This window comes from Mus musculus, chromosome 5 (genome assembly GCF_000001635.26).
Source record: "Mus musculus strain C57BL/6J chromosome 5, GRCm38.p6 C57BL/6J".
Lineage (NCBI taxonomy): Eukaryota > Metazoa > Chordata > Mammalia > Rodentia > Muridae > Mus > Mus musculus.
Genome location: NC_000071.6, coordinates 110,636,209 through 110,653,407, shown reverse-complemented (window position 1 = coordinate 110,653,407; position 17,199 = coordinate 110,636,209). Strand labels below are relative to the sequence as shown.

At 48.3% G+C, this 17,199-nt stretch overlaps 1 protein-coding gene across 1 annotated transcript; it reads left to right on the top strand.

Moving 5' to 3' along the window:
• The first annotated feature begins 25 nt into the window (after nt 1-25).
• On the top strand, nt 26-4,989 carry Noc4l (NOC4 like). The gene is made up of 15 exons (NM_153570.2): nt 26-185; nt 277-397; nt 989-1,095; nt 1,622-1,729; nt 1,947-2,096; nt 2,197-2,296; nt 2,429-2,463; nt 2,824-2,874; nt 2,962-3,073; nt 3,276-3,336; nt 3,494-3,604; nt 3,715-3,875; nt 3,994-4,076; nt 4,229-4,342; nt 4,425-4,989. The coding sequence occupies exons 1-15, from the start codon at nt 69-71 to the stop codon at nt 4,542-4,544; spliced, it is 1,551 nt and encodes a 516-aa protein (NP_705798.2). The 5' UTR covers nt 26-68; the 3' UTR covers nt 4,545-4,989.
• Nucleotides 4,990-17,199: the final 12,210 nt, after the last annotated feature.

Below are 17,199 nucleotides of genomic sequence, written 5' to 3'. Positions count from 1 at the left end.
ACGGGCGCGACTCCGCTCGGCGCACACTTCGGTTTCCAGGAACCGGGAGCAGCATCGGCGGCGGCGGCATGGAGCGGCACCCAGCTTCGGCGAGCTCCAGGCAAGAGCTCGGCCGCCTCCTGGAGGCAGTGCTGACGAGTCGTGGCCAAGCGAACGCGGTGTTCGACATCTTGGCTGTGCTTCAGGTGAGCCGCAGGGGCGGACCTGGGGGCGGCCAGGTCAGTGGGAGTCGCGACGGGGCCGAGCGTCACCTTGTCGGGGCCTCCCCGTGTTCAGTCCGAGGAGCCCGAGGAAATCGAGGAAGGAGTGCGCACGTGCAGCCGACTCTTCGGTACCTTGCTGGAGCGGGAAGAGCTGTTCGTGGGCTCGCTGCCGAGCGAAGACACGGCCCTGGCAGGTGGGTGACCTGGAGGGCGTGGGGTACTCTCCGCTAGGCAGTTCCGGTGGGACGCCTTGTCAACTTAGGATGCACCCCCGAGCCAGGGCCTTGTCATAGACCATGCGATCTGGGAGGACGACGCAGTCACTCATTGTAGCTCAGGAAGCGAGTTGAGATCCGTATACTTGCCAGGACTGCGTGAATCCGTATACGTAGCCGTTTTCACTCACTCACACACACACACACACTCTCTCTCTCTCTCTCTCTCTCTCTCTCACACACACACACACACACACACACACACACACACACACACACACACACACACACCCATGTTTTATTTGCGCCATTTCCGAGTTTGATACTGTCTCTGTCCTAGTGGGGAGACCCAGGTTCTGAGGCAAAGCGAGAGGAACTACATTTCAATACCCCCTTCCCAGTTTGCAGGGCTCAGAAATCGTCTTTCCCAAGCCCCGGTCTGGCATCTTAAATAGTTTACAGCTGTGAAGATGAGAAACAGCCGGAAGATTGGGGCTGAGTTTGGGACCTTGGTCAGGCTTGGCACACATAAATATGAGTGTGAGTTAGCTCTCCTAACTCTGTCCCCAGGGTCCCAGGGAGCCACATACAAATACAAGGTGTGGATAAGACATCGATACCACAGCTGCTGTAACCGCCTAGAGGAACTCCTGGCCCATCCCACCTTCCAGGTCAAGGTGAGTCTTGAAGCCCTTAGCCCAGCTTTTCCTCTCATCTCTAAAGTACTTCACAGCACAGGGGTAGAGGCCTTTGATGCGAGCATCTCTTCCTTCACTTGTCTGAGAGACTTCTACCTAGACATCTTTATTGCTGTTCTTTTCCACTGTGTGCTGTGAATCATCCGGACCTAAAGACATGGAGTCTGTAACCCTAGTTCCAGGCAGCAGATCTGCTTTGTACATTGTCACATTTGTTGAGGCACCTCCAAAACTGGGGGGGACAAGGGAATAGTTAGGTGGCCTCCCCTGCAGGCCCACCCTGTGTACATGCCTCAAGCCAAGTTCTGTTAAGAGTTCTATCCCAGGTCACCATCGGCACACACATGTAACATGGAGCGAGATAAGCTGGGGTCTGGCCTCCTTTCTCTCCTGGTTTTTGGCCCGGTCCTAAGCTTGGTTGTGAGAGCTCCTCCCTGAGGCTAGAGGAGCTTTGGGGGCCTCCTGAAGGGTGGAGGCCTCACGCTCACTCTTCTCTGCATCCCAGGAACTGGCCCTCAAGACACTCATGAAGTTTGTGCAGCTGGAAGGAGCAAAACCACTGGAGAAGCCTCAGTGGGAAAGCCACTACCTCTTCCCCCGCACACTCTTCAGGGTGAGGCCTTGGTGGGACCTGGAGGACCGTGGTGGCCACCGCCTAAGGCCATCCCATGAGCCAGCAGACTGAACAGATAGCTGGGGGGATTATTCCTGTCTTGTCAGTTGAAGAGGAAATGGCAGACAACTTGGTGGTATGGGGCTTGCGCCATTCTCCTTGACCATGCTAGGACCACTCTGTGAGACAAGGTCATTCACCCTATCTCTGTCCCCAGGCAGTGGTAGGAGGCCTGCTCACACCAGAGGACGACCACAGCCTGCTTATCTCCCATTTCTGTGAGTACTTGGAATATGATGACATCCGGTACCACACAATGCAGGTGGCCACTAGCATCATGGCCCGGGCCACCAGCCAGCAACCTGAGGTAAACAACTGGGTCTCATCACCACCCTGTGTCCTAGCTCCTCAGGGAGGCAGGCAGGTGGCAGCAGCCTGGCCAGCTGCTTAGGCGAGGCTTCCTACAGGTGTCCCTCACCCTCTGGAACAATGCCTTCACATTGCTGTCTGCTGTGAGCCTACCCCTCCAAGAGTGTGAACTCACCAACTTCTATGTGAAGCATGCACGTGAGTTCTGGGCACGTTAAGGCCCACAGGAGCCTGCCCCCTCGTAGATAGGCTGCTGAACAGAGTCCCAGTCTATCAGTCTGGCTAGCCGCTGTCTTATAAGTTGATGACCTATCTTTGCTGTAATTACAGAGACATCAGACAAGTGGAAGGTCGTTCACTTGAAGGTGAGATGCTTTTAGACTTGAGGATTTCCTTGACATAGTCTTCTCCTCTCTGGGTAGATACAGACAATGCATGTACTCCACTGTCTCAAGAGGTGCCCCTTTGGACCTTTCTTAGCATAGGCTTCTCTCTGGGTAGATTACAGGCAACGTATGTACTCTACTCTCTCAAGCGATGCCCCTTATGTGTGTCGCTATGACCAGCTTCAGACCCAGTCCCTAACCTCTGTGTACCTCATCTCTCCTTGTGCTGGCTGAGACATGGCATTGCAGATTGCCCTAGGGCTGCCAGGGTAAAAGGTCCGAAAGGGCCAGGAGGGGCTGGGTGTGTCAGGATACATGTACCACCTGGTCCCGTTACAGGAGCACAAGAAAGCTTTCCAGGAGATGTGGCTTGGCTTCCTCAAGCACAAGGTAGAGTCTGGTGGGTGGGAATGCTGGGTTTGGGTGTGGGGAGTGGGGACAAGGGAAGCGCTTCCCTGACTAACACAATCTCTGCAGCTGCCCCTCAGCCTCTACAAGAAGGTGCTGGTGGCCATGCATGACTCCATCCTGCCCCACCTGGCCCAACCCACACTCATGATTGACTTCCTCACAAGTGCCTGTGATGTGGGTAAGTGGGACTTCACCTAGGCTGTTTACAGCTCCAGACTGTGGCAGACTTGTCCATGTGACAGACTAAGCTCCATGCCCTTCTTGCATGTGGCCTTAGATAGTCACACTCTAGGCTGACCATCTGCAACTATAGCCATCCCCCCCTTGCCTAGGCTCAGGATGAGCAAGGTGTGGCTTCATGTCTTCCTGTGTTTCTGCAGGTGGTGCCATCAGCCTCCTGGCCTTGAACGGGCTTTTCATCCTAATCCATAAACACAACCTGTGAGTGTCAGACAGGATTGCATTGGTCTGCTCTTAGCTTCTCTCTGTGCGCCTGCGCTGCTCACCTCGGGGAGGTTGAAGAAGAAGAGGAGGGAGGATGAGGTCTTGGTCACCTGGGGTCTTGTTCCTCATGGATCCTCTCTGGTCTCTCCCTCAGGGAGTACCCTGACTTCTACCAGAAGCTCTATGGTCTCCTGGATCCATCCATCTTTCATGTCAAGTACCGAGCCCGTTTCTTCCACTTGGCTGACCTCTTCCTTTCATCCTCGTGAGTGTGGGGCTTGTCCGGCTCCGTCATCCGTCAGGGCTGCAGTCCTCTTAGGGGAGGAGATGGATGGATGTTGGAGACCTAATTTCTCACACCTGTTGCCCTCCCAGCCACCTCCCTGCCTACCTGGTGGCTGCCTTTGCCAAACGCCTGGCTCGGCTGGCGCTAACAGCACCTCCTGAGGCCCTACTTATGGTCCTGCCTTTAATCTGCAACTTGCTGCGTAGACACCCTGCCTGCCGAGTTATGGTGCACCGCCCACAGGGCCCTGGTGAGCACATGAGTAGCTGGGCATGGTGGCACACCCTGGCAAGAATCCTTCCTGCCTCCTGTGGCCCAGAAGGCTGGGTGGCAAATAGAAATGGCAGAAGCCTCAATCTTGTTTCTAGAGCTAGATGCTGATCCATATGACCCAACGGAGAAGGACCCAGCCAGAAGCCGTGCCCTGGAGAGCTGCTTGTGGGAACTGCAGGTGAGTGGGTCACGTGACTGTCCAGATTCTCCACCGTCATCTACAGCAACCCGGTCACCCCCCACACTGGCTTGGAGCTTCAAGCTTCATCCCAAGGACCTGCCAGTGTGTCACATGAGGTCCCTGTTAACATCACTGTGTGCTACTCCTAGACCCTCCAGCAGCACTACCACCCTGAGGTGTCGAAAGCCGCCAGTGTCATCAACCAGGTGCTGTCTGTCCCTGAGGTCAGCATCGCGCCACTCCTGGAACTTACTGCATATGAGGTGAGTGTCGTGCACAGGGCTGTTGCGTGCATGCCATGGGGACCACTGTATCCAGTCCAGGACCACCATCTGTCCTTTGCAGATCTTTGAGCAGGACCTGAAGAAGAAGATGCCTGAGTCAGTGCCCCTGGAGTTCATCCCCGCTAAAGGCCTATTGGGTCGACAGGACGACCTCTGTACCCAGTTCTTCTGTCTCAGCTGACCGGGCTGTCACTTCTCCTCCTAAGAATTGTTTTTGTGTGTCTGAGACAGGATCTCACTATGTGAGGGTAGCCTGTATCTTGTGGTACTCCTGCCTAAGCCTCCCCAGTACTGTATGGGTGTTTTGATTGCATGGATGTCTGTTTATCACATGTAGGCCAGGTGAGGGTGTCAGATCCCCTATAACGAGAATTACAGACACTTGTGAGCCACCGTGTTGGTGGTGTGAACTGAACCCAGATACTCTGGAAGAGCAACCAAATAAAGGGTTTGTTTTGGATTTGGTTTTTTAGTGTGGTTTGGTTTGGGTTTTGTTTGTTTTTCCCAATGCTTCTCTATGTAGCCCTGGCTGTCCTGGACCTCTGTAGACCAGGCTAGCCTTGAACCCAATCAGATATCTGACTGCCTCTGCTTCTTGAGTGCTGGGATTAAAGGTGTGCACCACCACTGCCTGGCTAAATGTTTTTAAAAAGAGAACATATCTGGCCAATTGGGTCTTGGGCAGGGCTGAGATCTGCTAGGCAAGGAGGGGTTGCTAGAGTTCTCTGCATTTCCTGTAGCCTGCGGGGCAGGACAGGGGTGACAGGAGCATTGGACCCACTCTGTTAGTGGAGCACCCTGCTATATCCAGCTTAGATTCAGATGAGGCAAGGTAGCCAAGTAGAGTCCCAGGGACACAGATACCTCATCCTGTGGGCTGCTGGGAGTTGATAACTTGTCTACTACTCTTTACCACAGACAGCCTGGTTTCCATTGAGGTCGAGTATCCAGTTTCACCTCAGGCTTGTTCAAAGAGAGAGAGAGGTCTCAGAACTGTGGAGATGTGGGCAGGCGGTTAGATGTACTGCCCAGTTCCCCCTCCAAGCTTGGCTGTTTGGATTCTGGGTGAGTCCATTACAAGGGGTTGGCCAACAGGCCCTATTGTGCATGGCTTGCAAGAAAGTGGTAAAGTGGATATGCCTGCCACTGACATGATGTGGGGACACAGCTGGCTTCTTCTGTATGTCACATTTCCCCCAGCTGTACTGTTCTCTTCTGGCCAGGCTGGCATTTCTGCTGGCCACATCCTGGCCCACATAATTTCCCTAAGTTGTACCGTTATTCAAGCTTACTTGTTGCTCGTCTGCAGGGAAAGGCCTGCGGTGTCTACACAAGCGAGAACACACACAGCTCATTGACTGGCAGGGGGCATATATGGTTGGCAGTCCCTTAACAGTCAGGGTTAGCTTATATGTGCATCCTATCATAGCATCCATACGCAGCCTCAGAGGACTGGATGGCATGATGAATGTTGGAGAATTTTACTGGAATGCCAGCATTTGGTATTTTCCATCCCATCCCATGCTGCCTACTGTAGCCAACCTTATATGACTCCAGCAAGCTGCTTCTTGGCGGGGGTGAGGGAGGAGTACGGCTTGTAAAGGTATCAGTTTCCCAATTCCCTGGGGGTCTTAAAAGGTGTGAGACTACACATAAGCCACCACGGGCTCCATTTCCTCTATATTTCCTTCAACATCTCTGGTCCCTACAAGTGGCTGCCCAATCACCTGTCAGCTTTTCCTTTTACCATTGGGCCATCATTAAGTCATGCCTCTGAATACTGCCCAACTGTCAGCATAGCGTGTCACTGACCAAGGTTCCTGTGTTGCCATCCATATGGCTCTTAACAAAGCATAGTGGCTACTTCTGCTCTTTCCAGTCACATGACATCTGTGTTCATTTGTATTATTGCTACCACTTACCACTACCCATTCCAGTTTGGTGCCCATGCAGATGCCACCAGTACACCAGGCATCCGCATGAGTCCAGTCGGGGACATCCCTTTTAGTATTCAGTCAGGGTTGGCTGGAGAGTCAATTGCAGGAGGCAAGAGGAGAGGTTCTGGCTTTAAAGAACACTGGCCCCAGCATAGCACTGGTGGTAAGGGTTGGTCCTAGGATTACTATTGCTGTGAATATGACCAAAACAACTTGGGGAGGAAAGGGATTATTTGGTTTACACTTCCATATAACTCTTCATGAAAGGCTGTTAGGACAGGAACTCAGAACAAGGCAGGAGCTAATGGTAGAGGCCAAGAAAGTAACTCTAGCTGTCTTGGAGCTCACCCTGTAGACCAGGCTTGCTTTGAACTCACAAAGATCCACTTGCCTCCCAAGTTCTGGGATTAAAGGTATGTGGGACCACTGCTCCTGGCTAAGCCTGCTATCTTATATAACTCAGAACCACCAGCCCAGAGGTGATCCCACCCACACTGGGCTAAGCCCTCTCCCACCAATCAGCAATCAAGAAAATGCCCTACAGGCTTGACTACAGCCTAATCTTATGAATGCATTTTCCCAATTGAGGCTCCCTCTTCTCTGATAACTCTAGCTTGTGTTAAGTTGATACAAAACTAGCCAGAACAACTGACTTCTTGTCAACTTGACACACAAATGCATCACTGTTAAACCACAACCTTTCCTTTCTTGTTTAATCCCCAAGATCACACATTAAGTTATCATAATATAAGACACTTTACCAACTTAAAAAGTCCCACAGCCTTACAAATTCAAACATGTTAAAAGTTGTCTCTCTTAAAATATCCTGTCTTAACAGGTGGCACACACCTTTAATCCCAGGAGGCGGGAGGGAGGCATAGGCAGGTCGACCTTTGTGAGTCTGAGGCCAGCCTGTTCTACACAGTGAGTTTTTGTTTTTTGTTTTTCTTTGTTTTGTTTTGTTGGTTTTTCGAGACGGGGTTTCTCTGTATAGCCCTGGCTGTCCTGGAACTCACTTTGTAGACCAGGCTGGCCTTGAACTCAGAAATCCACCTGCCTCTGCCTCCCGAGTGCTGGGATTAAAGACGTGCACCACCACGCCTGGCTTACACAGTGAGTTTAAAGGGAGAAACTTTGAGAAACAAGTCCTGTCCCTAAAAACACTTGCTCAACTATGCTCACAGCAGCTTTATTCATAGTAGCCAGAAACTGGAAGCAACCTAGATGTCCCTCAATAGAAGAACAGATAAAGAAAATGCGGTACATCTACACAATGGAGTATTACTCAGCTGTTAAAAAAAAAAATCGGACTGGAGTTAAGAGCACTGACTGCTTTCCCAGAGGTCCTGAGTTCAATTCCCAGCAGCCACATGGGGGCTCACAACCATCTTTAATGGGATCCGATGCCCTCTTTTGGTATGTCTGAAGACAACTACAGTGAACTGTACTCATATAAATAACATAAATAAATCTTAAAAAAAATAACATCATGAAATGGATGGAATTAGGAAAAAAAAAATCCTGAGTGTGGCAACCCAGACCCAGAAAGACAAGGATGTATGTACTCACTTGTAAGTAGATATATGTAAAGGATAATCATGCTATAATTCACAGACCCAGAAAGGCTAAGAAACAAGGAGGGCTCAAGGGGCTGGGGATGGCAATAACTCATGAATCTCCCTAGGAAGGGGAAATAGAATAAATATGGGTAGACTGGGGCCAGGTGGGGCCGGGAACAAGAGGGATCAGGGGTTAGGGAGAGAGAGTACTAGGGGAAACAACTAGAGTGTGTGTGGTGGAGGCAGATTTGGAGGAAAGGTAGAAACCAAATGCAATGGAAACTCCCGGACATCTTAACAAGGATGACCCTAGCTAAGAGTCCTAGTAAGGGGTGACAGGGAGCCTGAACTGGCCATCTCCCATAACCACAGAAGGATATGGACTCCAATTCAGCCTCAAAACCTTCAACCTACAACTTGTCCCGCCTACAAGATGTACTATGGTAAAGGTGGTGTAGAAACGGGGGAGTGACCAACCAATGAGTAGTCCAGCTTAAGACCCATGCCAGGAGAGGAACCCCATTCTTGATACTGCCCAGAGGGCCGGAAATCAAATGCTGGATAGTCCAGAAGTCTAGGATAGAAACAAGCAGGACTGTCATTAAAGGAAAAAAATTCAAAAAAAAAAAAAGATTCCTAATTCCAAAGGATATTATGTTATACTCATAGCATAATCATTGTCAGAGACTTCACCAGCAACTGATGGAAGTAGGTGCGGAGACCCACAGCCAAACATCAGGCAGAGCTTGGTAAATTCTGCAGGATAGGGGAAGGATTATAGGAGCCAAAGGGGATACAGACACCATAAGAAAACTCACACAATCACCTAACATGGGCTCACAGAAAAAATGTACATGTCCTGACTTTCTTTGATGATGAACTGTGATATGGTAACAAGACAATGTGAATGTTTGTCTGTATGCATGTTTCTCTGTGTACTGAACGCATGCCTGCTGCCTGTGGAGGCCAGAAGAGGGCATTAGATTTCCTGGAACAGGAGTTACAGATATTTACAAGCTGACATGTAGGTCTTAAGAATCAAACTCGGGGGAGCTGGAGATGACTCAGTAATTAAGAGCACTGACTGCTCTTACAGAGGTCCTGAGTTCAATTCCCAGCAACCACATGGTGGCTCACAACCATTCATAATGAAATCTGATGCCCTCTTCTGGTGTGTCTGAAGACAGCGACAATGTATTCACATATATAAAATAAATACATCTTTATAAAAGAAAAAAATCAAACTTGGTTTTGTTTTGTTTTGTTTGTTTTTTCAAGACAGGGTTTCTCTGTGTAGCTCTGGCTGTCCTGGACCTCACTCTGTAGACCAGGCTGGCCTCAAACTCAGAAATCCGCCTGCCTCTGCCTCCTGAGTGCTGGGATTAAAGGCGTGCACCACCACACCCGGCTCAAACTTGGGTTCTTAATGTCTGAACCATTTCTCTAGCCCTGACAAAAGCATTTTTTTTAATAGAAGCATGTCCATGCAGCATTTGGGACATACTAAACTTAGAAAATTATAGTAAAACATCATATAGCCATTATATTTTTTCATTTGTTTTGCTTTCTAGTGTGTGTGGACATGTATCCATTCTAAGATATTCCCTCTGCATAAGAATTCCTCTAAGGGAATGAGTAGAAGTCAAGATAACTAAGGTGCAGGCCATCTTTGGATTGATACGATCTAGATGTGTATGCTGCAATTTCCTTTTCATCACCGCTAACTCATTTTCAGCCTTGGGCTATTAAATCTTTATCACTTTGTAAGGTTTGAAATAAATTGCTTAGCTCTTGAGTGGCCAAGCAATTGCAGGCCACAGACAGTTAATCTCCCCTAGTAGCTTCTGAAAAGCATTAAGAGTTTGATTGGTTTCTCCCGGGTTGCACTCTTTTGTGATCTAACCTTTGGTACTTATTCTATATACTAAATCCCAAACAAGGCAAGATTTTTTTTTTTTTACTTCATCAAACATTTTCATCAAAAATTCTCTCCAGGGTATCTGTATTCAAACCAGCCAATAGGATATCATCCACATAATGATAAATAATGGATTGAGGAGGAATTGTTTATGAATGATCTCCAATGGGTGTGGTACAAAATATTGACACAAGGTAGGACTGTTTGACATTCCTTGTGGAAAGACTTTCCAATAATATCTTTTTATTGGGCTTCTATTAATTTTTATTGGGTGACCTCTATTAAAGGTAGGTACTGAGAAAGCAAACCTTTCCTTATCACGTTCATGTAGAGGAATTGTGAAAAAACAGTCTTTAAGATCAATCACTATGATAGGCCATTCCTTAGGCAACAAGGAAGGCAATGGGATTCTAGGCTGCAGGGAACCCATTGGCTGAATAATCTTATTAATCACTGTGAGATCTGCCAACATCCTCCATCTGTCAGATTTCTTTTTAACGACAAATACCAGAGACTTCCAAGGGCTGGTGGACTCTTCTACACGCTGAGCCTCCAGCTGCTCCAGGACTAGCTGTTCTAGTGCCTGTAGGTTTTCTTTTGTCATAGACCATTGTTCAATCCAAATGGGTTGGTCAGTGAACTACCTTAGTGGTAAGGCTGTTGGTGTCTTATTAGCAGTGGCTTCCCGATGTAAAGTTGGATTGTCATGAAAGACCGCCGAAGGGAAACCCTCACTCAAGTCTCAGGATAATAGCGGACCCCCAAGGACTCACAAGAGACCAAACTTGATGCAAACCACACAAGGCTTTATTGGGGGAAAGCCAGAGCTCTGGGAACAACTCGTATCCCACGCAGGGGTAGGAGTCGACCCCAAGGGGAAAGGGGTCCCAGTTTTTATAGGTCTTCAAGGGGGAAAGGAGAAGGAGGGAGTAGGGGATTTCCAGATCTAAACAATGTCTATTCTAAAATGATTGATTTCTCAAGAAATGGGTGTGGGAGGGAAACAAGGAAAGAGTCTGGTGCAGGTGCAGTAACTCTGGATTGGCCCTGACTGTGGTTGCTGTGGAGATTTTCCGACTCTATCCCAGCAACCAATATCACAAACACCTGTGCAGCAGTGGGCACACACCTGGGTTCAAGGAACGGTCAGAACATTGGCGGACACACAGGTTCAAGGAGCGGCCAGAGCATTGTGCACCTCTATTTTTCTAAATCAGTGAAGCTAGTTCTGCTAACAATGAAATCTATTTTGCCAATTTCAGGGTTTCTGTGACCTTTTACACTCTGTCAGGATCTTTCAGTCAGCCCCTGCTGTATCTTATTTATGGACATCCTGGACAGTCTGAAACTGTCTTGGATAGCATTCCTTAACTAATTTGATTTTTTTGTTTGTTTGCTTGTTTTTTGTTTTGGTTTGGTTTGGTTTTTCGAGACAGGGTTTCTGTGTGTGGCCCTGGCTGTCCTGGAACTCACTTTGTAGACCAGGCTGGCCTCAAACTCAGAAATCCGCCTGCCTCTGCCTCCCAAGTGCTGGGATTAAAGGCATGTGCCACCATGCCCGGCTTAGTTTGATTTTTTAAGTAGGAGCCTGCCTGGTGTGGCTAGCTTCCAAAGTTGAAGGGATGTTAATTTGTGCTTTCCATTGTTATAACATGTATGATCTTACTTTTCCTATCTGACCTTCAGGCCCTGTAAATCTAAAATCTGGTGCTTTGCTTTAGAGGAGATGAAGTCCCAACTCCTTGAAATTGGATGTCTACCTCTTGAAGTGGCCAACCTACAGGCCAAGATTTCGGAGAGATAATGGTGACATCTGCACCAGTGTTGACCATTCCTTTGATCTCAATATTGTTTACTAGTATTCTTACCTTGGGCCTTTGATCTTCTATAGAAGTTTGCCAAAATATTGGTTTGGGGCCCTTTTCGAATTATCTACAGAATTTGTCTTAACCTTGTTATCTGGTCTTATAATATCTATTTTCAACAGTGGTGTTTAATTGTCCTGAGGAAGAGAATTTTTCCTGTTTGGCATTGGGGCCTACGAGAGCCCCCCCCACCCCATACCCTGGGAGTTTTTTGGTCAAGAGTTACCCCATTTGTCTGTTGTTGATTTACATTCCCTAGTCCAGTGTCTAGGCCTTTGTCACATCTCTTGCATATCCCAGGAGGCTTGGGCTCCCTTTTGGAATTAATTTGGTTTTCTCTGAAGCTTCTCTCTCTCTCTTTTTTTTTCTCCCAAGACAGGGTTTCTCTGTGTAGCCCTGGCTGTCCTGGAACTCACTCTGTAGACCAGACTGGCCTTGAATTCAGAAATCTGCCTGCCTCTGCCTCCCAAGTGCTGGGATTAAAGCCGTGCACCACCACTGCCCAGTTTCTCTGAAGTTTCTTTTGACATAACCTTGCTCACCACGATTAAGAAATGTTGTATGGCCTCAAGGCCTCTAGTGGCAGCTTCTCCTGTTAAGGTCATATCAGGTGAACGGGGTCTAACATCCACTGTATGTCTAATCCACTCTTCTATTGATGCTGACCCTGCCTTCAATGGTCTGATTACTTCTTTGCATTCAGCATTCCCATTTTCAAAAGATAAAGTCTTGATTCAGGACTTTCTTACTAATGGATCCAATGTACTTCTTTCCACAGATAAAGACAACCTTTGGAAAAAGTCAAGGAATGTTTCTTTTAGACCTTGCTTGGCCTGAAAAAAAAAAGGTTCAAGTCTTTCTACTCTTTCTGCGACTTCGTCTCAAGCATTTAAGGCTGCCTTAGCACATAACATCAAGCTTTCATCATATTCAGCGTCTACTTCTAGCTCAGCAAAATGACCTTCCCCAAGCAGCAGAACTTCAGAAATATTCTTACCTCTGGCTTTATTTTGTTGGGCTATCTCCTTTGCTTCTTCTCTCCACCACAAGCACCATTATAAAGGTGACCCGGGTTCTCATATTGCTTTTACCACATCCTTCCAGTCTTTTTGTTTTTTTCGAGACAGGGTTTCTCTGTGTAGCCCTGGCTGCTCTGGAACTCACTCTGTAGACCAGGCTGGCCTCGAACTCAGAAATCCGCCTGCCTCTGCCTCCCAAGTGCTGGGATTAAAGGTGCGTGCCACCACCGCCCGGCTGCAGTCAGTGCTCTTAACCACTGAGCCATCTCTCCAGCCCCTGTGCCAATATTTCTCTAGCGCTTGTATCTCTGTCATCCTGGTGTTTTGTTCAACCTAATAATATCTTTTTGTAACCTCTCCTCCAAAGCTTGCCCCCATGCCTCAGACTTCTCCTTTTGTTGCTCCTCCTGTTCCTTAAGTGTCTGCACCCCCTGCTCAGAGCTCCCCTTCACCTTATTTTTTCTTTATGTTGTAATCCTGATATTGTGATGTCTATTTTATTTTGACTGATTAATTTTAGAAGATTCTCCTCCAAGTCTCACTTCCAATTCTCATTTCTTCTTCTCTGCTGCTCATTCTGACCTGTGAAATTTTGCATTCTTTGTTCTAGCATCTTTTCCAGCTCCTGTCTCTAACCTTCATGTTCCTCTCTCTGTTATCTTGACCAATAGAATCCTGTACCTTTCGTTCCAGATTTTCCTCTAGGCTGTATTCATTTTCTTCTCTCTGTTGCTTAGCATGACCTACAAATTCCTTTAGTTCTTGTGTTTTCTTTAGGCTGTATTGCCCAGTCTTTTCTTTTTTTCTTTTCTTTCAGTTTTTCAAGACAGGGTTTCCCTGTATAGCCCTGGATGTCCTGGAACTTACTCTGTAGACCAGGCTGGCCTTGAACTCAGAAATCCGCCTGCCTCTGCCTCCCAAGTGCTGGGATTAAAGGAGGTATCTAATTTTTGTGATTGTCAATTTTGAATTCTCAGTACCTGATCTGGAGCTTCTTGTACCTTTGTCTCCCCCTGGTGTTCGATTCAGGACATTGCAGTCCTCTCGGAATCTTATTCGCAGGAAGTGGGTGGTGGTGGCTAACTGTAGAAAGACGTGGGACTTCTGAGCCTCTCTCTGGCTTTTGTTTGGGTTGCAGTCGGCAGCATGTGCACTGATTTCAGGCAGCTTGCAGTCGGGAGAGCAGGTCTGGCTGTTCCGTGTCCAGTTTAGACGTGGGGGATACAGGAAAAGCGAGCGCAGGAAGGCCTGCTCGGGGTAGAGATACCCAGATCAGCCAGCTGTGCCTGTGAGAGAAAGCTTTGGAAAGTTAGATTTTGGTTTTTTGTATTGTGTGTGTGTGTGTGTGTGTATGTGTGTGTGTGTGTGTGTGTGTTTTCAGTTGTTGATCCTCAGCTGTGAAGACTGCAGGCTGCTTCTCAGGCAGTCGTGCCCCAGGGTCCTTGGTTCTTCTGTAGGCGCAGGGACCCCCCCCCCCCCAAACCATGTTATGGCGCTGCCTATGTCCAGCTCAGGGCAGGGGCGCTGCCACTGGTTGCTGAGGTTTGCTTGGGGTTTGGAGAGGGAGCCTCAGTCTGTAGACCCCTTAGACCCATTTGGTGTTTAATTTCCATCCTGGTGCACCTTTAGAGATCAGCCCTAGTTATTTATATGGGGCTGAGGGGAGTGGATTGGGAAAATCTAATATACTACTAACTTATTCCCCAGCTATGAGACCCCTTGTTGCTTGCGGCTTCTCCCAGCCATGCGGTTCTGGCCCATTATGGCTTCCTCCTCCTTCTTCCTCTGTCCTCTTTCCCCTTCTTCCTCTGCCTCCTACTCCCTCTCCAGTCCCACCTTTTCCCCTCCACTGCCCAATCACAGGCTCTAGCCTTTTATTGGCAGTTAAAATGGGAGGTCAACATGGTATCACCTGAGGACGAGGTAGTCTGCTGGGTGGGGTGGGGTGAGGAGACTCTCTCGAGGAACCAGTACTAACATTTGAATACAAACAGTGTGTGTGTTTTCTACCTTATGTGACCATGAAGCAGGAGGCCCTCACTGAGGGCATCTTGACTGTGAATTTCCAGATCGTTAATTTGTTTTTCCTAGTTAGTATTTCTCAGGTATTCTGTTATGACTACACAGGCAGAGGAGAGGCCTCTCTGCTTGAGTCTTTTTTTTTTTTAAAGATTTATTTATTTTATTTATATAAGTACACTGTTGCTATCTTCAGATACACCAGAAGAGGGTATCAGATCCTATTGCAGATGGTTGTGAGCTACCATGGGAAGAGCAGTCAGTGCTCTTAACCACGGAGCCATCTCTCCAGCCCCCTCTCTTCTTGAGTCTTAGAGGAATGAATATAAGGGGCTCACTGCAGCCCCATCTACTGAGTAGTTATTGTGCGTTAACAAGTCTCCCTTTTCAATGTGCAATGGCTTCACCTTATGACTCTTCTCTTCCTCCTCGTCCTTTCTTCTTTGTCCCTCCTGTCTTCTACCTAGAGATGCAAATACTTCAGGCAATCGAGTCATACTCACAAGTAATGAATCCCATGCCCGAAGGGAGGTGGAGACACTTGAGCATCTAATTGGCACTTAGCAAATTTGCTATAGGGACGAAGATGTCAGTGACATACTTCCCAAATAACAGCCATGCTTGGTGCTTTGGCAAACATCCCCAGCTAAAAATGACTGCCCCACTAGAGGTTGGGGTACATGGATGCTCCCTAGGGAACTTCATCTGTTCTCAGGGTCTCACCTCTAGGTCAGTAGCTGCTAGAAAAAGCTACACTCTTACCATCACAGAGCCAAGCTGCTAGCTCAGGAATACCTTCTGTAGTCTGTGCCTGTGTCCCTTCTAGTACAGTGGCCAGAGTGCAAATTGCTTTGGAACTGAATATACAAAGTACAACAGCATTTATTCTACAGCTGGGCTGGCTTGGTGGACACAGATAACTCTTTTTAAAATAGCTTCCTAGGTCAGGGCTGGGTCCCCCTGAGGTAGGAACCTCTGTAGCAGCTGCTGGCTGTCTACTCAGACCTAGAAGGCTGTGGCTGGCATCCAACCATAAGGAGATCTAGGGGCAGCTGAGTGACAGCCATAAGCAGGCCTTGCAACCATCAGAAGAGGCTGGTCACTATTCCCACTTAGGAAACAAGTCAGCAGGCTTGGTTTTAGCCGGTGACAGTTACCAGAGCCTGTTCCCTCTCTGGTGAGATCGGCTACCTGTTCTTAATTCTCTGGGGTCAGTGTCCCCCTGAAGGGCCTATTCTCCCATCTCCCTTTACCATCCATTGCTTTCTGAGCTGTGGTGACAGTGAACCCTAGGCCTGTATGAGTTACGTTGTGGCTACCAACTCAGAACGGACAGTAGTTCCTAGGGGCTCACAATCTGTGCTTCCAGATCCCCTTCTGAAGTATTTGACCAACTGTTTCCTTCATCAGCCGCCAGGTTTAAAAGGCTCTTTCCCGGGTGTTCATTTATCTATACTGGGACTTTGTGCCCTTATAAAAACATCCTTTGAATACTAGCAATATCTCAGTCCCACATGACTGGGACCACCAAGGAGTAGGAATTCAGCTCACACCGAGGGCTCTTTTTATTCAAGAGTCCTCGGCTTGTGTCAAACAAAGTGGAAGCTCCCTCCCATACTCCTGTTCCTTAGTCCTTGGTAGGCCTCTGTGACGCCCACTCTCCTCACATCTGTCACCTGCTTGACTCCCGGTGTCTGTCACTGCTTTATTGACTTCATCTTGAATCTATGTGCAAGCGTTTGCTTCATTTCCTGGAGGCTTGGTGGCTCCTTTCTGGTTTATTGGAAACAAGATTCTTGGACATCGGTTGAACCTTAAAGATGTGACAGAGGTGTGTGTCTGTGGCCACCAGATGGGGGCCCATTCTTCATCTTCACACTCCGTGGCCTGCTGGAGCTGGCACAGGTCTGCACGGGCCGGGAATGAAGTCACGTGAAGGGGACGCCGAGTCCTTGTGAGAAGACTCCGAGAAGACAGGGTCCTGTGAGCTTAGGGTTTTCTCACAGCGTGGAATTGTTCTTGGAATGTGTTTTCATGCCCCTCCCAGGGGTAGCAGAAAGGAGTGAGCTTCCTTCAGATTACTCATTATTGTTTGCTGCTGTTATTCAATTACATGTCTATATGCCGCTATTTAAAAAAAAAACATATCTTTACCACATGTGGCTTATCCATGAGACTGTATACAGCTTGCACTTCTGAGAGCTTTATTCATGTGACCTCTCTTTGGGGGTGGCATTTTAAGTCAGGGTTTCTCAGTGTAGCCCTGGCTGCCCTGGAATTCTCTGTAGACCGGCTGGTTTTGAACTTAAGAGATCTGCCTCACTCCCCCTTCCACCCACCCCCCCCCCCCGCAACCCTCCCTCCCCCAGTGCTGGGATTAAAGGTGTGTGCCACCACGGGCTCCTTGTTACCTTTTTTAACCCTCAGGGAATAAATACCTGAGGATCTGAATAAAGTAGGCTATTGCATGGGGCACAAGTCCGCCTCATTTATCTGTTCCATTCTACCTCTAAATGGTG